The 18121-nt window shown below is 59.1% G+C and overlaps 2 protein-coding genes across 2 annotated transcripts in view; one reads left to right on the plus strand and one right to left on the minus strand.

Moving 5' to 3' along the window:
• The first annotated feature begins 31 nt into the window (after positions 1-31).
• MTERF4 (mitochondrial transcription termination factor 4) lies at positions 32-6134 on the plus strand. Its single transcript, XM_066279492.1, has 4 exons — positions 32-162; positions 1105-1591; positions 4764-4948; positions 5548-6134. The coding sequence occupies exons 1-4, from the start codon at positions 142-144 to the stop codon at positions 5908-5910; spliced, it is 1056 nt and encodes a 351-aa protein (XP_066135589.1). The 5' UTR covers positions 32-141; the 3' UTR covers positions 5911-6134.
• A 3111-nt stretch (positions 6135-9245) lies between these two features.
• SNED1 (sushi, nidogen and EGF like domains 1) overlaps positions 9246-18121 on the minus strand; it is an 83141-nt gene continuing 74265 nt past the window's right edge. The window contains exons 30-32 of the mRNA XM_066232466.1: positions 11499-11582; positions 10847-10884; positions 9246-9599 (exon numbers count right to left, since the gene is read on the minus strand). Coding sequence (XP_066088563.1) covers positions 10848-10884; positions 11499-11582 — 121 coding nt within the window. The 3' untranslated portion in view covers positions 9246-9599; position 10847. The remainder of the gene's footprint in view (positions 9600-10846; positions 10885-11498; positions 11583-18121) is intronic.

Below are 18121 nucleotides of genomic sequence, written 5' to 3' on the forward strand. Positions count from 1 at the left end.
GCGGAACGCTGCCTACGACGGAACGCGGCCCGCGCATTCGCGCTGGCGAGGCGGAAGGCAGAGCGGCGGACCCGAGACCGGAAGTGGCAGAATAGAGAGGCTCTGCTTCCGGCGCCGGAGTCGGGGCACCACCGTCGCGCTATGGCGGCGCTCGGCCGGCAGGTGAGGCTGCGGGTGGGCCGGGCTCCTCGCGGGGCGCACGAGGGTGGAGGAAGGGCGCCGGCTCCGGCTCGTCCCCGACAGGCGAGGCATCTGCAGCCGGAGCTTTCCGGGAGGCGGGTGCCGGCCGACCGCGTTCCCGCCCCGTGGAGCCGCGACTGGGCCCTGGCGGGTGGGCGGGCGGGCGGGCCGCCAGGGGCGGAGACCGACCTCGTGGCCGTAGCGGCGGAAGCCTCTGGAGCGCACGGGGAGTCTGCACGCAGCAGGACGGCTGTCCTGTGGGGTCAACGCTGGGACGTGGTCCGGGGACCAGCGCGAGGGCCGGACGTCGGGAGCGACCCAGGGTTGTCATGGCAACCGTTTCAGACGAGACGTTTGAGACGCAACCGATCAGCCAGCAGCTCCGTGGGAACCACTCGCACCCCGAAGAGCCGAGACTCCGGGCCGCGGGCCGCCGTGTCAACCCCGGAGCTCCCCTTGTGCCCCTGGAGAGCGCTGACCCTCCCTGTAGAGGCCGTTCTCCCGCTGAGAAGTGATGGCGCCTAACTCGAGCCCCGTAGGGAGCAGCAGCCTCCTTGGGGGGTAGCTGTCTGCTACCTGTTAAGAAACTTCATGGTCGTTTTTCCTTCCTGCTAATCTGTGTATTATGGATTCAATTTGCAAAGCCCCCTTCCTCCCAAACTTTACCATTTGGCCTTGAAATAATCCCCCCACCCACCTCCCACCCGGTCCCCTCAGTGGTGGCCCGGAAGCTAGCAGATTTGGTTGACTCTCAATCTGTGCTCTTGCAACCGCTGTTCTCTGTGTGTGCACCTCCTTCTGGAGGCTTTTTAAGTTCAGACATGATTTTGCAGGTTTCTAATAAAAACAAGTTTGTTGGAACCCCGTGGTGCCCATTGCACGGGGCGGTGAGGGAGTGACTCGCTTTCCTGCTGCGTCTTACAGGTCTTGGATTGGCATCGCCTGCTCCCCCTCACCTGGGGCCGCATAGCCGGGTGGACTCCTCGCCTGGAACAGAAAAGGGGACCGGCTTCCTTGTTGCACAGGCGGACCACAGCCTCCACTGCAGCAGGGGGCCTTGAGGGCTCACCCCGGGGGGGACTCACAAAGCATGTGCAGGAACCAGAGCGCAGGATGAGCCTTACGTGGAGTCAGAAGGCTCCTGTGGATGGAGGGTCCTTGGAGCGAGAGGAGGTCATCAGTTCTCTGCTGGACATGGGTTTCAGTGAGGTCCATGCTCACGAACTGCTCAGTTCACAGCCAGGTACCCACCCACGGCAGTTGCTGGAGATTGTTTCAGAATTAATACTCTTGGGTGTGAATCCGGAGCCTGTGTACACGGCTTTGAAGAAAAGTCCTCACATACTGAAACTGCCCGTTACGCACATGAAGAAGCGCTCCAGTTGCTTGCGAAAGCTGGGGCTGGCAGAAGGTAAGGTGTAGGTTGGGTCTGAGCTGGGGAACGCATAGCCGAGATGAGGTGGGTGAGGGGCGGTTTCTGGGGAACAGCTCTGGGGAGGGACGTGTCATTTGCTTTGGAGGTGAGGTAGAGGTGTGACCTGGGCAGCAGGCGTTGCAGGAGGGAAGGGGGAACTGAGGGACAGGCAGGGGCCCCTGTCTGGGTTGTTGGCGGTGGGGACGGGAGTGACAGGCAGGGGCCCCTGCCTGGGTTGTTGGCGGTGGGGACGGGAGTGACAGGCAGGGACCCTTATCTGGGTTGTTGGCGGTGGGGACGGGAGTGACAGGCAGGGACCCTTGTCTGGGTTGTTGGCGGCGGGGACGGGAGGGACAGGCAGGGACCCTTGTCTGGGTTGTTGGTGGCGGGGACGGGAGGGACAGGCAGGGACCCTTGTCTGGGTGGTTGGCGGCGGGGACGGGAGTGACAGGCAGGGACCCTTGTCTGGGTGGTTGGCGGTGGGGACGGGAGTGACAGGCAGGGACCCTTGTCTGGGTTGTTGGCGGTGGGGACGGGAGTGACAGGCAGGGGCCCTTGTCTGGGTTGTTGGAGGTGGGGACGAGAGTGACAGGCAGGGGCCCTTGTCTGGGTTGTTAGAGGTGGGGACGGGAGTGACAGGCAGGGGCCCTTGTCTGGGTTGTTGGAGGTGGGGACGAGAGTGACAGGCAGGGGCCCTTGTCTGGGTTGTTGGAGGTGGGGACGAGAGTGACAGGCAGGGACCCTTGTCTGGGTTGTTGGCGGTGGGGACGGGAGTGACAGGCAGGGACCCTTGTCTGGGTTGTTGGCGGTGGGGACGGGAGTGACAGGCAGGGACCCTTGTCTGGGTTGTTGGCGGTGGGGACGAGAGTGACAGGCAGGGGCCCTTGTCTGGGTTGTTGGTGGTGGGGACGGGAGCATCTGGAACAGTGGCGAGCACGTGGTGCATGCTCAGCAGATAGGTGTCGATCTGTGATGGGGGCACGGGTGTGTGCATGTAGCCTGTGGTGTTTGAGTAACCCGGTATGGCCTTAGTGCTTCATGTCTGTGTGCTGTGAAGACGGATGCCAGCTGGGCATCATGGTTTACTGGGGGGCATGAGGTCTCCCCAGATTCCTGGAGGACTGGTGGAGTGGCTTTGTCCTCCAGACACCACTCACTTCAGGTCATGGCTCCAGGATCCTAGAAGCTCACTGGACCTCCTGTGGGCTTCTGGAGAGAAGGGGGCTGGGAGCCCGTGAGCGTCTCCAGTCTGACCACAGGAGTGTTGTTAGCATTCTTTTATTTCATTCTTGACTCTTAACTGGTCAGGTAGGGTTGGGAGAGAAAAGGTTCGCGGACCCACTGGTTCAGAGGATCTTGATAGGCCTCCTCCTCCGAAGCTGAGCGAGACAGCCGTGTGTTTCTCCTAGAACAGGCGGCTGCTGCGGCGCCCTCCGGGTGACAGGGACTGCTGCGGAGCCCTCCGGGTGACAGGGACTGCTGCGGAGCCCTCCGGGTGACAGGGACTGCTGCGGAGCCCTCCGGGTGACAGGCGACTGCTGCAGCGCCCTCCGGGTGACAGGGGACCGCTGCAGCACCCTCCGGGTGACAGGCTCAACTCGGTGCCTTACGCACTGTGATTATAAACTGGCAAGCTCAGTACAGTCTTACGCTTCAAAGAGAAAGTTTAAGCTTCTGAAATTCACTCCTGAAACATTTCAGCAAGACAGTGACTAACTCAACTGTTAGGAAGATTTTAACTAACAGTTTTGTTTTTTTTTTTTTTTTTTTACAGAGGCAGAGATAGACAGGGACAGACAGACAGGAACAGAGAGAGATGAGAAGCATCAATCATCAGTTTCTCGTTGTGCGTTGCGACTTCTTAGTTGTTCATTGATTGCTTTCTCATATGTGCCTTGACCGTGGACCTTCAGCAGACCGAGTAACCCCTTGCTGGAGCCAGCGACCTTGGGTCCAAGCTGGCGAGCTCTTTGCTCAAGCCAGATGAGCCCGTGCGGGACCTCGGTGTCTCGCGAACCTGGGTACTTCCGCATCCCAGTCCGACGCTCTATCCACTGCGCCACCGCCTGGTCAGGCAAACAGTTTAAATAAATAAGTGATTTCAAATTTCAAGACAGTAACTCTTCCCCAGCTGTCCATAGGAGACCATGGGCTCCAGGTTCCCCAGGGTAGTCTTGGCTTATACAGTTATCCTAACAGTTCATAGAGCCTCTTTCACTCAAAGTGCCCCAGTTTGGACAAATTGTTAGGCCTCCCCACTAGCTTAGAACATCCGTATTTGTTGACTGTAGTTATGGAATTCTTTTTTTTTTTTTTTTTTTTTTTCTTTTCATTTTTCTGAAGCTGGAAACAGGGAGAGACAGTCAGACAGACTCCCGCATGCGCCCGACCGGGATCCACCCGGCACGCCCACCATGGGGCGACGCTCTGCCCACCAGGGGGCGATGCTCTGCCCCTCTGGGGCGTCGCCATGTTGGCGACCAGAGCCACTCTAGCGCCTGAGGCAGAGGCCACAGAGCCATCCCCAGCGCCCGGGCCATCTTTGCTCCAATGGAGCCTTGGCTGCGGGAGGGGAAGAGAGAGACAGAGAGGAAAGCGCGGCGGAGGGGTGGAGAAGCAAATGGGCGCTTCTCCTGTGTGCCCTGGCCGGGAATCGAACCCGGGTCCTCCGCACGCTAGGCCGACGCTCTACCGCTGAGCCAACCGGCCAGGGCAGTTATGGAATTCTTTTCGTGAGTTCAGGCTCCATGACCGTTTTATTGTGGAAGGAAACCTCGGCCCAGAGCCCCATCCTGGGGGACGCGACTCTCCCATCGTACTGTGACTTTTCCAGTAAATCCCTGGGAGACTCCTCTAGGTGAGAAGGGCCGGACGAGGGGACCTAGACTATGAAGTAGGCGCATTTCCGCTGGGAGGCCAGAGGAGGCAGGACTACTGGAGAGGGCGGGTGGTGGTGAGTCTGAGGAGTGAGGGAGTCGGGGTGGCCATGGGCCGTCCGGTCCCCCACGTCCACGGCGTTGCTGGGAAGCAGTCAGGGACTGGCCACTATGGATGGGGGTGGGGCCCGTACTCATTACAGGGTGCAGACTTGATTGGTTGGGTGCGGCTAGCCCCTTGGGCTTCTGGAATGTCTTGCAATTATGTACTTGCTCTTTTTTATATCCTACAGGGAAACTGAAGAGGGTGCTTCTCCGGTGTCCCGAAATTGTCACCATGCATCAGCGGGACGTGGATGGCATCGTCAGGGTGCTCAGGGAGAGGTGCCTCTTCACGGCCCAGCAGGTGACTGAGATTCTGCACAGGTGCCCCCATGTCCTTCGGGAGGACCCCGGTGAGCTGGAGTACAAGTTCCAGGTGAGGATGGCGGGAGCGTCCGGGGCAGGACTGCAGCTCGGGAACATGGCAGGGTCAGCTCCGAGGGAGGGGAGCCTGGGACACCCCAGCCAGAGAACCCGGTTTGGTTCCGGCTTGTCACGTCAGCACAGGGGGGACTGGGGCCACTGATGGTGGACAGCCCTGCTGGTTCTCGGAGTCCAGGCAGGGCCTCTGTTCGAAACAGCCAATTTAAAAATAGCTGTGTTTTAGAGCCTAATTTGCATGTTGATTTCAAAAGTGTGATTGTGACAGTGGTCCTAGTTTTTTGGTAATGATTATGATGACTTAGGTCAGACCCCTAGCTATTTTCTGAAGTTTTAGCCTATGCTTTCCATACTCACTGTTTTCTTTCTCCGTCTGAAGAAAAAGAGACTTAATCTCTCCCTCCTGCCCTTTATTTCCTGCTGCATTGTTCTCAGTGTGAATGTGAGCACGCTTTGTAAGCCGCCAGCCGTCACGCAGGCGTGGGGCCCGAGCGCCTGCGCTGGGGTCAGGTCTCCTCCCAGGGCTTCTGCACAGCTGGCGCTGTGGCGGCGGGCGGGGGGCCTGCCCTGAGCTGCCTGTGTCTGTGTCTCCAGTACGCCTACTTCAGGATGGGGGTGAAGCACGCGGATGTGGTGCGGACGGACTTCCTGCAGTACCCCATCACCAAGACCCGGCAGAGGCACACGTTCCTGGAGCGCCTGGGCCGGTACCAGACCCCGGACAAGAAGGGGCAGACGCAGGTCCTCAACCCTCTTCTCAAGGACATTCTCAGGGTGTCAGAGGCCGAGTTTCTGGCCAGGACGGCCCGTTCTTCTGCTGAGGAGTTTGACGTTTTTAAGAAGCTTCTGGCTCGGGAGGTGGAGGAGGAGTCCAGGAGCCACATGGCTGGTGGCAACAGCACCAGCGAGGACGAGGGCGAGGACGAGGGCGAGGACCAGGAGGAAGGGGAGCTGTGACGGAAGCCCAGCGACAGTAAAGGACATTTCAGTTCTCTCGGCTCTGGGAGCTTTGCTTGGATCCTCTCAGGCTGTTTCATTCAGAAACTGATCTTCTGACGAGAGCCGACTGCGACCCTCACCTGGGCGGGGTCAGACTGAGGGTGCGGTAGGAGCTGTGGTCGGGCTCTGGGCAGAGCCGCGCTCCTGGTGAATAAAGACTGCCCCTGGCTGTTCGAGGCGGCCCTCAGCGCGTCAGATGTGGTTTTCTCTGTCGCAGCTGTGGCTGGTCTGGCCCTGGCCCTGGCTCCAGTCACCTCACATTCCCTTCTAGTGGTAAAGGCACAATGATGAGAAGGCAGTGAGGGTTTAGTACATCACAGCACTTTATTTTATGAAACCAAAGAGGTTTTCCACAAAAGCTTGTGTTTTTTATCCAAAAATGTCACTGTCACTTCATAATTGCATTCAGTGTATAGCAGAGCAGAGGGAAGCAGGCCAGTGCTGGCTGGCTTTGTCCAGCCCCCTGCCCGCACAGCGGGCACTTCTCTGTGGGGCAGGCCCTGGCTCTGACCTCGGGAGCTTGGCTTTCGTGCCACTCACGGCTGGCGGGTCACGTTGGGGTCTGACGTCTGTGGCAGCCAGGGGTGCTGACCGGTGGTGTCCCAGGACAGAAGGGGCTGTGGAGGGGACCCGCCGGGCTCCCCTGTCCTGCAGTGGGGCTCCCGAGGCCAGAGGAGAAGAGCACTTGAACATGGGCTGGTGGGGCTGGGCTATGGGTCTGGTCACGACGGCCAGCGAGCTCCCTGTGACACAAGAGGGATGTGCCCGCAGGAACCCAGCGGGTCTGAGCAGTGATGGACACATCAGGGTCAGAGGCGCAGCCCTGACAGCATGAGCCTGTGCCGGTGGGGGGGGGGGGTCGGTGTGTCCTGGGGCGGTCTGGGCACCCCTCCCTCAGGGGGCGCTGCAGGAAGCCGCTGTGCGGATGGGCAAGTTCAGGGGCCAGCGGGGTAGCAGCTGTGTGTGGTAGGGCCTCCAACTCGCAGGCCCCCTTCTCTCCCGGGGGCCGTCTTGATCCAGGGGACACCTTGGGACATTTTGGTTGTTAGGACCAGGAGAGGGTACACGTGGGGTCCAGTGGGTCGAGGCCAGGGCTTCTGTCAGCGTCCTGCAGTGCACAGGACAGTCCACACAGAATAACCAGCCCAGACATCGCAGGGCCGAGGTGGAAAGCCTGAGGTCCCGCAAAATGTGACTGTCGGCTCAGAGAACCTCAGGCTTTCAACGGCTTAGGTTTGTTGTATTTCTTTTGTTTAAAATTGGGTTGTAAAGAGCCGGTTTGAAAGAGTGTTCCTGTCCCCTGACCGGAACACACTGGCAGGGCAGCTGTTTCCCGGGGGACTCTGCACTGGGTCGGGTTGTGCCTGTGTCTCTCGGCTCCTGCCGGATTGCAGAGAGAAAGGCGTAGATGGCAAAACAGGTAGCTCAGGGAGCCTCTGCACAGGCGAGACGGACGTCCGTGGCCCTGGTGGGCTGGTGGGAGGTGGTCCAGCTGAGGGAAGGTGCTGGAGGTCAGTGAGACGGGGCGGCCCTTGCCCGCTGGGCCCCTGGTTGCAGTGGCCCCATTTCCTCTGTGGCAGCCACGTGCGGTGGGTTAAAGGAACATTTGTCTTCACTGTTGGCCACAGGCAGAATCATTGGAAAGGAGGACATCCTACTGTGTGCCAGTGTTCTTTCTGTTTCGTGGCGTCCACATGACGGGCACGTTCCTGGGTCCTGCACCGGGGTTCGGTGTCCAGTCGGGATGAGGTGGAACCCTGAATCTATGCCCGATCAGGTAGTTAGCAGGTAGCTGACGCTGCCACTCACGGTTGCTGCTGTCATTTTGACACAAATGTTTACGCCTTGGATAATTTTCTGATCCATTATTACATATAATTTCCTCGGGTGGACGTTGAGTTTTTTCAAGGAAGAAGGTTTTAGGAAAGAGCTGTGTGACAGCTCGTGTGAAGTGTCTCAAGGATGATTTATATGTAATTCAGCATCAAGCCTTTTTACTAGACAATTTGTACAGCGTCAAAGTGGGCTCATCGGCAGACCACGCCGCACCAAGCTCAGGATTCGGTAGACTGGTTCTCGCAGAAACAAATGCGTCTGAGCTCAAGTAGGGAGCCCGTTCCATTGGCCTCGTGGCTGAGGGGCTGGAGGCTGTTCACGTGCTTGTTGAAAATTTCATCTGCTTTCCCGGTGCTGCCCCTTGGTGTGGCCCCAGGGCCGCAGCAGGGTCAGCAGCACCTGGTCGTGGTCCTGTTCACCCAGGGCCAGAGTCCCCGGCCGAGGTCGGCCGTCCCGCCAGGTGGCCCAGAGACGGGATGTTCTGGAGCACAGTAGAGACATCTTGAAGCGACTGATCCTTTCTGAAAATGACAAACTAATACACAGACATATGCACACATGATTTTAATAAAAATAAAGTCTAAAATATACTCTAACTCTTTAAAAATGTTTTTATAAAGGTGAGAGGAAGGAGCCCTTTCAGTGGCTGCACCGCCGACTCGGGCCGCAGGCCGCGTCCGTGAGGACACACGGGGTTCTGGTCCCAGGAGGGTCCGCGGTTCAGGTGCCCAGGAAGTGGAGGTGGGGCAGGCTTCGGTCATGACCTCACGGGCAGGGAGGAGAGCTGTTCAGAAGGTGCTGGGACGTGGGTGTGGCGATGGCGCGTCCGTGGGGAGAGCTGTATGGGGTGAGGTGCTGGCCGCCCGAGTCGTGGGCGGAGGTCACCTGCCCCGGACGCTGTTGCGGACTCGCGAGGAGGGCCTGCTCTGCACACGCCTTCCCACACTGGTTGTGCAGCTCCCACGACACTGGCTGGGGTGTCGGTGCCCTGGTGTGACCTGTTGTTCGGCATGGCTTTCTCTGCTGAGGCCAAGGCCGTGGGCGGCCTGGGGCCGTGTCCCCGTGCTCCTAAGTCGGGCTTCCCCGGTTCGCACATGTGCCTGTGGCTGAGCTTGTGCTGAACTGGCCGATCTGTTACCACGGAGACCATCCGGTCCACAGAGCCAAACATAATTTACTGCCGGACCGTCTACAGAAAAAGTGGTCGACTGGAAGTGTCTCTACTCCATCTCAGTGTTAACATTTTCTCTCAAAACCTGCCGGTCGGTTGCTGATGCGCTGCCGTCCCGCCCTAGTCGGGGAGCTGCTGGAGGAGAGAGCCCGCTCCCCTGGGCCTCCGGCCCCGCTCCCCAGGGCCCCCGGCCCCGCCCCCCCGCCCCCCTGGGCCCCGGCCCCGCCCCACCCCCGCCCTCGGTCCCGCCCCCCGGCCCCCTGCCCCGCCCCGCCCCGCCCTCCGCTCTGCGGTTGTGGTGGGGCTCTTCGCTGTCAGGGGAGTTCTTTTTCTGGTTTGGAATCTGGAACTAGTTTCTGGGTGCTGTCGAGGCTCTGGGCGACCCGCCCGCGGCACGGGCTGCCCTGGAGAGACTGTGGCCTGCTGCGGGCAGCGCAGAATGTGGAGGTGTCCGTGCCAGAGGACCTCCACGGTCAGGCCGGCCTGGGCACCTGTTCTAGAGGCTGGAGGAGGGAAGCCACAGAGGGACAGACTCCACCCTGTTGCTCAGGGTGTCCTTGTCAGTCCAGTTTCAGAGCCCGTCTTCCTGGGCTTGAGGAACGCGAGGTTGACGGAGCACAGCAAGCACGCCCGGAATCCTCTGAAGAAAGAATAAAACGAGCATGAGGGGAGCGGAGCCCCTTCCTCTCTGAAGTGGTGGCTTCTCGCTCTCCGTGTGTGGGGTTGCTGCTCCAGCCCCTGCCCCGTCAGAACTGTGAGGTCTGCTCCCCGATGTGGCTGTACATGGGGTGAGGGCAGGTCTGTCGAGGACTGACCACGTCCCCGGTGGGAGGGACCTTTGGGCAGCATCGCAGGCTGCTCCCCCACTCGGTGACCCCCTTGAGCTCTCCCCTGCGGGCACGCCTCCCCGTCGCTCTGTGTGGTGAGTTCTCACGTGGTGGTCTGGATGTGTGCATCTGTGTCTGGGAATTTGTGTCCTGCCTGTTGGTGTTTTCCACATTGTTTCAAGAATTATTATTCTAAAAGCCAGTGTTTGATCATTAGTGGAGGGTTTCTGATTTGCTTTTATAGAAATGGATTTGCTGAGCAACTTTTAAAAATATGTATTATTTCTTCAGGTGACTTACTACAATATAAATATTTCAAACCCTAATCATATTCTTAATCCCAGTACTGAATTGCTTGCAGGCCTCCAAGTGCAGATTTGGGATGCGGGTGTTTTTGGAGTGTGAGGTAGGAGGGGCTTGATGCCTTTGAGTGACTTCACATTAGAAGGGGCCATGGCTCTCTTGCCTGAGGGTGCTGCCCACCCCTTAAACCCCTGCCTGCTGGGCGAGCCCACAGCTGCAGGCTCTTTGCTTCTGGTTGCTGGTAAAGGTCTCCGAATGACCTTCCTCAGCCATGTCGTGCCCGGGGCCCATCTGTGAAGCAGTGTGTGCCAGGCACCGCCCTCCTGCCAGACAGGAGAGGGACTGGTAGGCTCGTTTATGAGAACAGTGGGCTGCCCAAGGACGCCAGGGACATGGTGCTGATGAGAACCTGCGGTCACTGGGAAGCTGGGGACAGGCTGTGGGTGGGCCTCCAGGTCTGTCTTACAAACGACTGTGAAGATTCCGCAGGCCGTTTGCAGGTGGGAGGTGGGGCCACACAGGACTGCGTTCCCAGAAGGGTTTGGGAAACTCTGGGTGAAACGGTCAGAAGTTTCTTTCCGGGTTCCTGAACGCTTCATCTCCCTGTGACAGCGTCCCCGACACCCCGTCTCTCTGTCAGTAGGCACGTGCCTTAAATCCCAGCCTTAGCACTCCTGTGCCCCTCCCTGCCAGCCCCTCCCTCCAGGTGCCGGGTGGGCCCCGCCTCTCCAAGTACCGCCCACTGGCTGGGACGTACCTTACGCTGTCTTCAGTGTTGGACTGTTACTTTGTTTCCTGGAAGAAACAGAGAGGGGCTTATGAAAAGAAACTATACCTGTAACCAGCCGTCTGCTGCCACCCTTTCTCTCACACAGGTGGCCAGTGTAGGGGGCGCCACCAGTGCGTCCCACACCGAGGCCAGTGTGTGGTCACTGGGTGGTCTGTGCAGACGGCCCAGGGTTCACACTCGGCTCTTTTGAAAGCGTGTGTCGTGCTCAGTACTTGATGTCAGGATTCCTGTGACTCCTGTGAGCCCTTGGGGAAAGGCTGGGTGTGATGGGTAGAAAGGGGAGACTTGTGTTTGCAGCTGTGTACATGGGCCTGTCCACAGTGTTCATGCTTTCTGATGCAAGCACCAGGGCTGAGTGTGTGTGCATGGCCAGAGTCGCCCCCGTTGGCCCATCCTGTGACCCTCTGCACCCACCATGCCCAGCCATGTGTGCCCACCTGCACCCGTGTGCCAGTTTTTTAGCAGAACAGGGCTGAGGAGGGCTGTGCACCTGGGCAGGCAGACAGCCTGGCGCAGCCCCAGGCCTGTGGCCCCCACAGTGCTCTGCCCCCAGGGCCACCCTGGCCCCGTGACCCCGTGAGCCACATGCGGGACCCAGCACGGCCCCCCAGAGAGGCACCTGTTTGGGGCTTTCTTGATGCTTGTGCTTTCACAGCTCTCCCTGAAGCAGACGTCCTGGTGCACCTTGTAGACTCGCTTATACCTGTCATGAGAGGGCGCCGTGAGGCCGGGGCTGGGAGCATGGCACAGGGACCCCGGGGCTGGGAGCATGACACAGGGACCCCAGGCTGGGAGCATGACACAGGGACCCCGGGGCTGGGAGCATGGCACAGGGACCCCGGGGCTGGGAGCATGACACAGGGACCCCGGGGCTGGGAGCATGACACAGGGACCCCGGGGCTGGGAGCATGACACAGGGACCCCGGGTGACCGTGCAAGCATTTGAGGGAAAGGCCATTAATTTCCTAAAAGTTGACCTCATAGGGATGTCGTGAAATGTCCCACATAAAAGTCATGTAATTAAAATTTTTATTATTTTTTTTAAATTTTATTAATTTTAGGGAGGGGGAGAGAGAAACATAGATCTGTTCCTGTATGTGCCCTGACCAGGGATCGAACCCACAACCTTCGTGTGCTGGGACGATGCTCTGACGGTTAGAGGCTAAGCACCCGAGCTATCCAGTCAGGCTAATGTTTAAAATGAACTTTACCAAGGTGTCCTTTACATAAAATAAGATGCACCCATTTTAAGTGTCCTTTTGAGGAGTGCTGGCAAAGTCACGTGAAGTTGAGAGAAAATAGGAAATTTCAAAGACATCTTGCTTCAGGCAGGGCCACTGGCCTGGTGGCCCTGGGCCGCTGCGGGCCCACTTTTCTACCCATGGGCCGTTCACTAAGGGGCGTGCAGCGTGGGCCTCCAGGCCCTGTCCCCTGTCTGCTAACCAGTCTGCCCTGAGCTTGTGTGAAGTGGGAATTACACCCCCCCCAAGTCTGTGGGTGACAATGAACAGGGAAGTGTCCTGGTTCTTTTTAAAACTCAAACGTCAGCGCTGCCGAGAGAAGCCCAGGGGGTTGGTGGTCAAGCTCCAGCTCACATGCTCAGCCGGGGGCAGCCAAGCGGATGTGAGGCCTGGGGTAAGACTGCGGCCATCAGGGAGTCATGGGGCGAGGGTCAGTCCCCACACAACCAGAGACTGGACACCACGTGAGCAGTAACAGGCCACTCCTCAGGAGTCAGAGAACAGACTGAGCCCTGTGGGTGGTCCCTCACGCAGTCAGCCCCGGGGGCTCTCTCTGGACTGCATTTCAGGTGTGGGGGATCCATGCCGTGGTCACCCCGAGTTGAGGAAGCACTGGAGTTGGGAAGGCAGAGCTGCTGGACTTTGTGGGCAGAGCACTGGGAGGGCATGCAGAGGAAGAGCTCGAGGGATCTGGAGAGGGCCCCCCGAGAAGTGAGCTGTGTGTTCTTAGGACGGAACCCCACACGGCTGGGCAGGAGCTGCTGGGGAGAGAGTTCGAGAGCCAGAGGGGACGGGTCTTGATTGACGGGAGGCCATTCCATGGAGACAGAAACCCCAAAAAGGGCACCTTACACGGGGGGCAGAACTGGTCCCAGAGCAGCTACCGCTGAAACCACCCATCACAGCCTCACAGCCTCAGAACTGGTCCCAGAGCAGCAGTGATACTGACATCACCCTCACAGCCTCACAGCCTCACAGCCTAGGAACTGGTCCCAGAGCAGCAGTGATGCTGACATCACCCTCACAGCCTCACAGCCTCAGAACTGGTCCCAGAGCAGCGGTGATGCTGACACCACCCTCACAGCCTCACAGCTTCAGAACTGGTCCCAGAGCAGAAGTGATGCTGACACCACCCTCACAGCCTCACAGCCTCAGAACTGGTCCCAGAGCAGGTGATGCTGACATCACCCTCACAGCCTCACAGCCTCAGAACTGGTCCCAGAGCAGGTGATGCTGACACCACCCTCACAGCCTCACAGCCTCACAGCCTCAGAACTGGTCCCAGAGCAGCAGTGATGCTGACATCACCCTCACAGCCTCACAGCCTCACAGCCTCAGAACTGGTCCCAGAGCAGCAGTGATGCTGACATCACCCTCACAGGCTCACAGCCTCAGAACTGGTCCCAGAGCAGCGGTGATGCTGACACCACCCTCACAGCCTCACAGCCTCAGAACTGGTCCCAGAGCAGCAGTGATGCTGACGTCACCCTCACAGCCTCACAGCCTCAGAACTGGTCCCAGAGCAGGTGATGCTGACATCACCCTCACAGCCTCACAGCCTCAGAACTGGTCCCAGAGCAGCAGTGATGCTGACATCACCCTCACAGCCTCACAGCCTCAGAACTGGTCCCAGAGCAGGTGATGCTGACATCACCCTCACAGCCTCACAGCCTCAGAACTGGTCCCAGAGCAGGTGATGCTGACATCACCCTCACAGCCTCACAGCCTCAGAACTGGTCCCAGAGCAGGTGATGCTGACACCACCCTCACAGCCTCACAGCCTCACAGCCTCAGAACTGGTCCCAGAGCAGCAGTGATGCTGACACCACCCTCACAGCCTCACAGCCTCAGAACTGGTCCCAGAGCAGCAGTGATGCTGACGTCACCCTCACAGCCTCACAGCCTCAGAACTGGTCCCAGAGCAGGTGATGCTGACATCACCCTCACAGCCTCACAGCCTCAGAACTGGTCCCAGAGCAGCGGTGATGCTGACATCACCCTCACAGCCTCACAGCCTCAGAACTGGTCCCAGAGCAGGTGATGCTGACATCACCCTCACAGCCTCACAGCCTCAGAACTGGTCCCAGAGCAGGTGATGCTGACATCACCCTCACAGCCTCACAGCCTCAGAACTGGTCCCAGAGCAGGTGATGCTGTCGTCACCTTCACAGCCTCACAGCCTCAGAACTGGTCCCAGAGCAGGTGATGCTGACACCACCCTCACAGCCTCACAGCCTCAGAACTGGTCCCAGAGCAGTGATGCTGACGTCACCTTCACAGCCTCACAGCCTCAGAACTGGTCCCAGAGCAGGTGATGCTGACATCACCCTCACAGCCTCACAGCCTCAGAACTGGTCCCAGAGCAGCAGTGATGCTGACACCACCCTCACAGCCTCACAGCCTCAGAACTGGTCCCAGAGCAGCAGTGATGCTGACACCACCCTCACAGCCTCACAGCCTCAGAACTGGTCCCAGAGCAGCAGTGATGCTGACGTCACCCTCACAGCCTCACAGCCTCAGAACTGGTCCCAGAGCAGTGGTGATGCTGACACCACCCTCACAGCCTCACAGCCTCAGAACTGGTCCCAGAGCAGCAGTGATGCTGACACCACCCTCACAGCCTCACAGCCTCAGAACTGGTCCCAGAGCAGCAGTGATGCTGACACCACCCTCACAGCCTCACAGCCTCAGAACTGGTCCCAGAGCAGCAGTGATGCTGACGTCACCCTCACAGCCTCACAGCCTCAGAACTGGTCCCAGAGCAGCGGTGATGCTGACACCACCCTCACAGCCTCACAGCCTCACAGCCTCAGAACTGGTCCCAGAGCAGGTGATGCTGACACCACCCTCACAGCCTCACAGCCTCAGAACTGGTCCCAGAGCAGGTGATGCTGACGTCACCCTCACAGCCTCACAGCCTCACAGCCTCAGAACTGGTCCCAGAGCAGGTGATGCTGACATCACCTTCACAGCCTCACAGCCTCACAGCCTCAGAACTGGTCCCAGAGCAGGTGATGCTGACATCACCCTCACAGCCTCACAGCCTCAGAACTGGTCCCAGAGCAGGTGATGCTGATGTCACCTTCACAGCCTCAGAGCCTCAGAACTGGTCCCAGAGCAGGTGATGCTGACACCACCCTCACAGCCTCACAGCCTCAGAACTGGTCCCAGAGCAGGTGATGCTGACACGACCCTCACAGGCTCACAGCCTCAGAACTGGTCCCAGAGCAGCAGTGATGCTGACACCACCCTCACAGCCTCACAGCCTCAGAACTGGTCCCAGAGCAGGTGATGCTGACGTCACCTTCACAGCCTCACAGCCTCAGAACTGGTCCCAGAGCAGGTGATGCTGACGTCACCTTCACAGCCTCACAGCCTCAGAACTGGTCCCAGAGCAGCAGTGATGCTGACATCACCCTCACAGCCTCACAGCCTCAGAACTGGTCCCAGAGCAGCAGTGATGCTGACACCACCCTCACAGCCTCACAGCCTCAGAACTGGTCCCAGAGCAGCAGTGATGCTGACACCACCCTCACAGCCTCACAGCCTCAGAACTGGTCCCAGAGCAGCAGTGATGCTGACACCACCCTCACAGCCTCACAGCCTCAGAACTGGTCCCAGAGCAGCAGTGATGCTGACATCACCCTCACAGCCTCACAGCCTCAGAACTGGTCCCAGAGCAGCAGTGATGCTGACACCACCCTCACAGCCTCACAGGCTCAGAACTGGTCCCAGAGCAGCAGTGATGCTGACACCACCCTCACAGCCTCACAGCCTCAGAACTGGTCCCAGAGCAGGTGATGCTGACATCACCCTCACAGCCTCACAGCCTCAGAACTGGTCCCAGAGCAGGTGATGCTGACGTCACCTTCACAGCCTCACAGCCTCAGAACTGGTCCCAGAGCAGGTGATGCTGATACCACCCTCACAGCCTCACAGCCTCAGAACTGGTCCCAGAGCAGGTGATGCTGACACCACCCTCACAGCCTCACAGCCTCAGAACTGGTCCCAGAGCAGCAGTGATGCTGACGTCACCTTCACAGCCTCACAGCCTCAGAACTGGTCCCAGAGCAGCAGTGATGCTGACATCACCCTCACAGCCTCACAGCCTCAGAACTGGTCCCAGAGCAGCAGTGATGCTGACACCACCCTCACAGCCTCACAGCCTCAGAACTGGTCCCAGAGCAGGTGATGCTGACACCACCCTCACAGCCTCACAACCTCAGAACTGGTCCCAGAGCAGTGATGCTGACGTCACCTTCACAGCCTCACAGCCTCAGAACTGGTCCCAGAGCAGGTGATGCTGACATCACCCTCACAGCCTCACAGCCTCAGAACTGGTCCCAGAGCAGCAGTGATGCTGACACCACCCTCACAGCCTCACAGCCTCAGAACTGGTCCCAGAGCAGCAGTGATGCTGACACCACCCTCACAGCCTCACAGCCTCAGAACTGGTCCCAGAGCAGCAGTGATGCTGACGTCACCCTCAAAGCCTCACAGCCTCAGAACTGGTCCCAGAGCAGCAGTGATGCTGACATCACCCTCACAGCCTCACAGCCTCAGAACTGGTCCCAGAGCAGCGGTGATGCTGACACCACCCTCACAGCCTCACAGCCTCAGAACTGGTCCCAGAGCAGCAGTGATGCTGACACCACCCTCACAGCCTCACAGCCTCACAGCCTCAGAACTGGTCCCAGAGCAGCAGTGATGCTGACACCACCTTCACAGCCTCACAGCCTCAGAACTGGTCCCAGAGCAGCAGTGATGCTGACGTCACCCTCACAGCCTCACAGCCTCAGAACTGGTCCCAGAGCAGCGGTGATGCTGACACCACCCTCACAGCCTCACAGCCTCACAGCCTCAGAACTGGTCCCAGAGCAGGTGATGCTGACGCCACCCTCACAGCCTCACAGCCTCAGAACTGGTCCCAGAGCAGGTGATGCTGACGTCACCCTCACAGCTTCACAGCCTCAGAACTGGTCCCAGAGCAGCAGTGATGCTGACGTCACCTTCACAGCCTCACAGCCTCACAGCCTCAGAACTGGTCCCAGAGCAGGTGATGCTGACATCACCCTCACAGCCTCACAGCCTCAGAACTGGTCCCAGAGCAGGTGATGCTGACACCACCCTCACAGGCTCACAGCCTCAGAACTGGTCCCAGAGCAGCAGTGATGCTGACACCACCCTCACAGCCTCACAACCTCAGAACTGGTCCCAGAGCAGGTGATGCTGACGTCACCTTCACAGCCTCACAGCCTCAGAACTGGTCCCAGAGCAGCAGTGATGCTGACATCACCCTCACAGCCTCACAGCCTCAGAACTGGTCCCAGAGCAGGTGATGCTTACACCACCCTCACAGCCTCACAGCCTCAGAACTGGTCCCAGAGCAGTGATGCTGACGTCCCCTTCACAGCCTCACAGCCTCAGAACTGGTCCCAGAGCAGGTGATGCTGACGCCACCCTCACAGCCTCACAGCCTCAGAACTGGTCCCAGAGCAGCAGTGATGCTGACACCACCCTCACAGCCTCACAGCCTCACAGCCTCAGAACTGGTCCCAGAGCAGGTGATGCTGACACCACCCTCACAGCCTCACAGCCTCACAGCCTCAGAACTGGTCCCAGAGCAGGTGATGCTGACATCACCCTCACAGCCTCACAGCCTCAGAACTGGTCCCAGAGCAGGTGATGCTGACACCACCCTCACAGCCTCACAGCCTCACAGCCTCAGAACTGGTCCCAGAGCAGCAGTGATGCTGACACCACCCTCACAGCCTCACAGCCTCAGAACTGGTCCCAGAGCAGCAGTGATGCTGACATCACCCTCACAGCCTCACAGCCTCAGAACTGGTCCCAGAGCAGCAGTGATGCTGACACCACCCTCACAGCCTCACAGCCTCAGAACTGGTCCCAGAGCAGCAGTGATGCTGACATTACCCTCACAGCCTCACAGCCTCAGAACTGGTCCCAGAGCAGGTGATGCTGACACCACCCTCACAGCCTC

This window comes from Saccopteryx bilineata, chromosome 5 (genome assembly GCF_036850765.1).
Source record: "Saccopteryx bilineata isolate mSacBil1 chromosome 5, mSacBil1_pri_phased_curated, whole genome shotgun sequence".
Taxonomy (NCBI): domain Eukaryota; kingdom Metazoa; phylum Chordata; class Mammalia; order Chiroptera; family Emballonuridae; genus Saccopteryx; species Saccopteryx bilineata.

Bases quoted from the DNA above. Each gene is read 5' to 3' on its own strand.
- MTERF4 (XM_066279492.1), top strand. From the start codon at position 142: ATGGCGGCGCTCGGCCGGCAG. The intron at 163-1,104 runs GTGAGGCTGCGG...TGCGTCTTACAG, and splicing joins TGGCGGCGCTCGGCCGGCAG to GTCTTGGATTGGCATCGCCT. The intron at 1,592-4,763 runs GTAAGGTGTAGG...TATATCCTACAG, and splicing joins AAAGCTGGGGCTGGCAGAAG to GGAAACTGAAGAGGGTGCTT.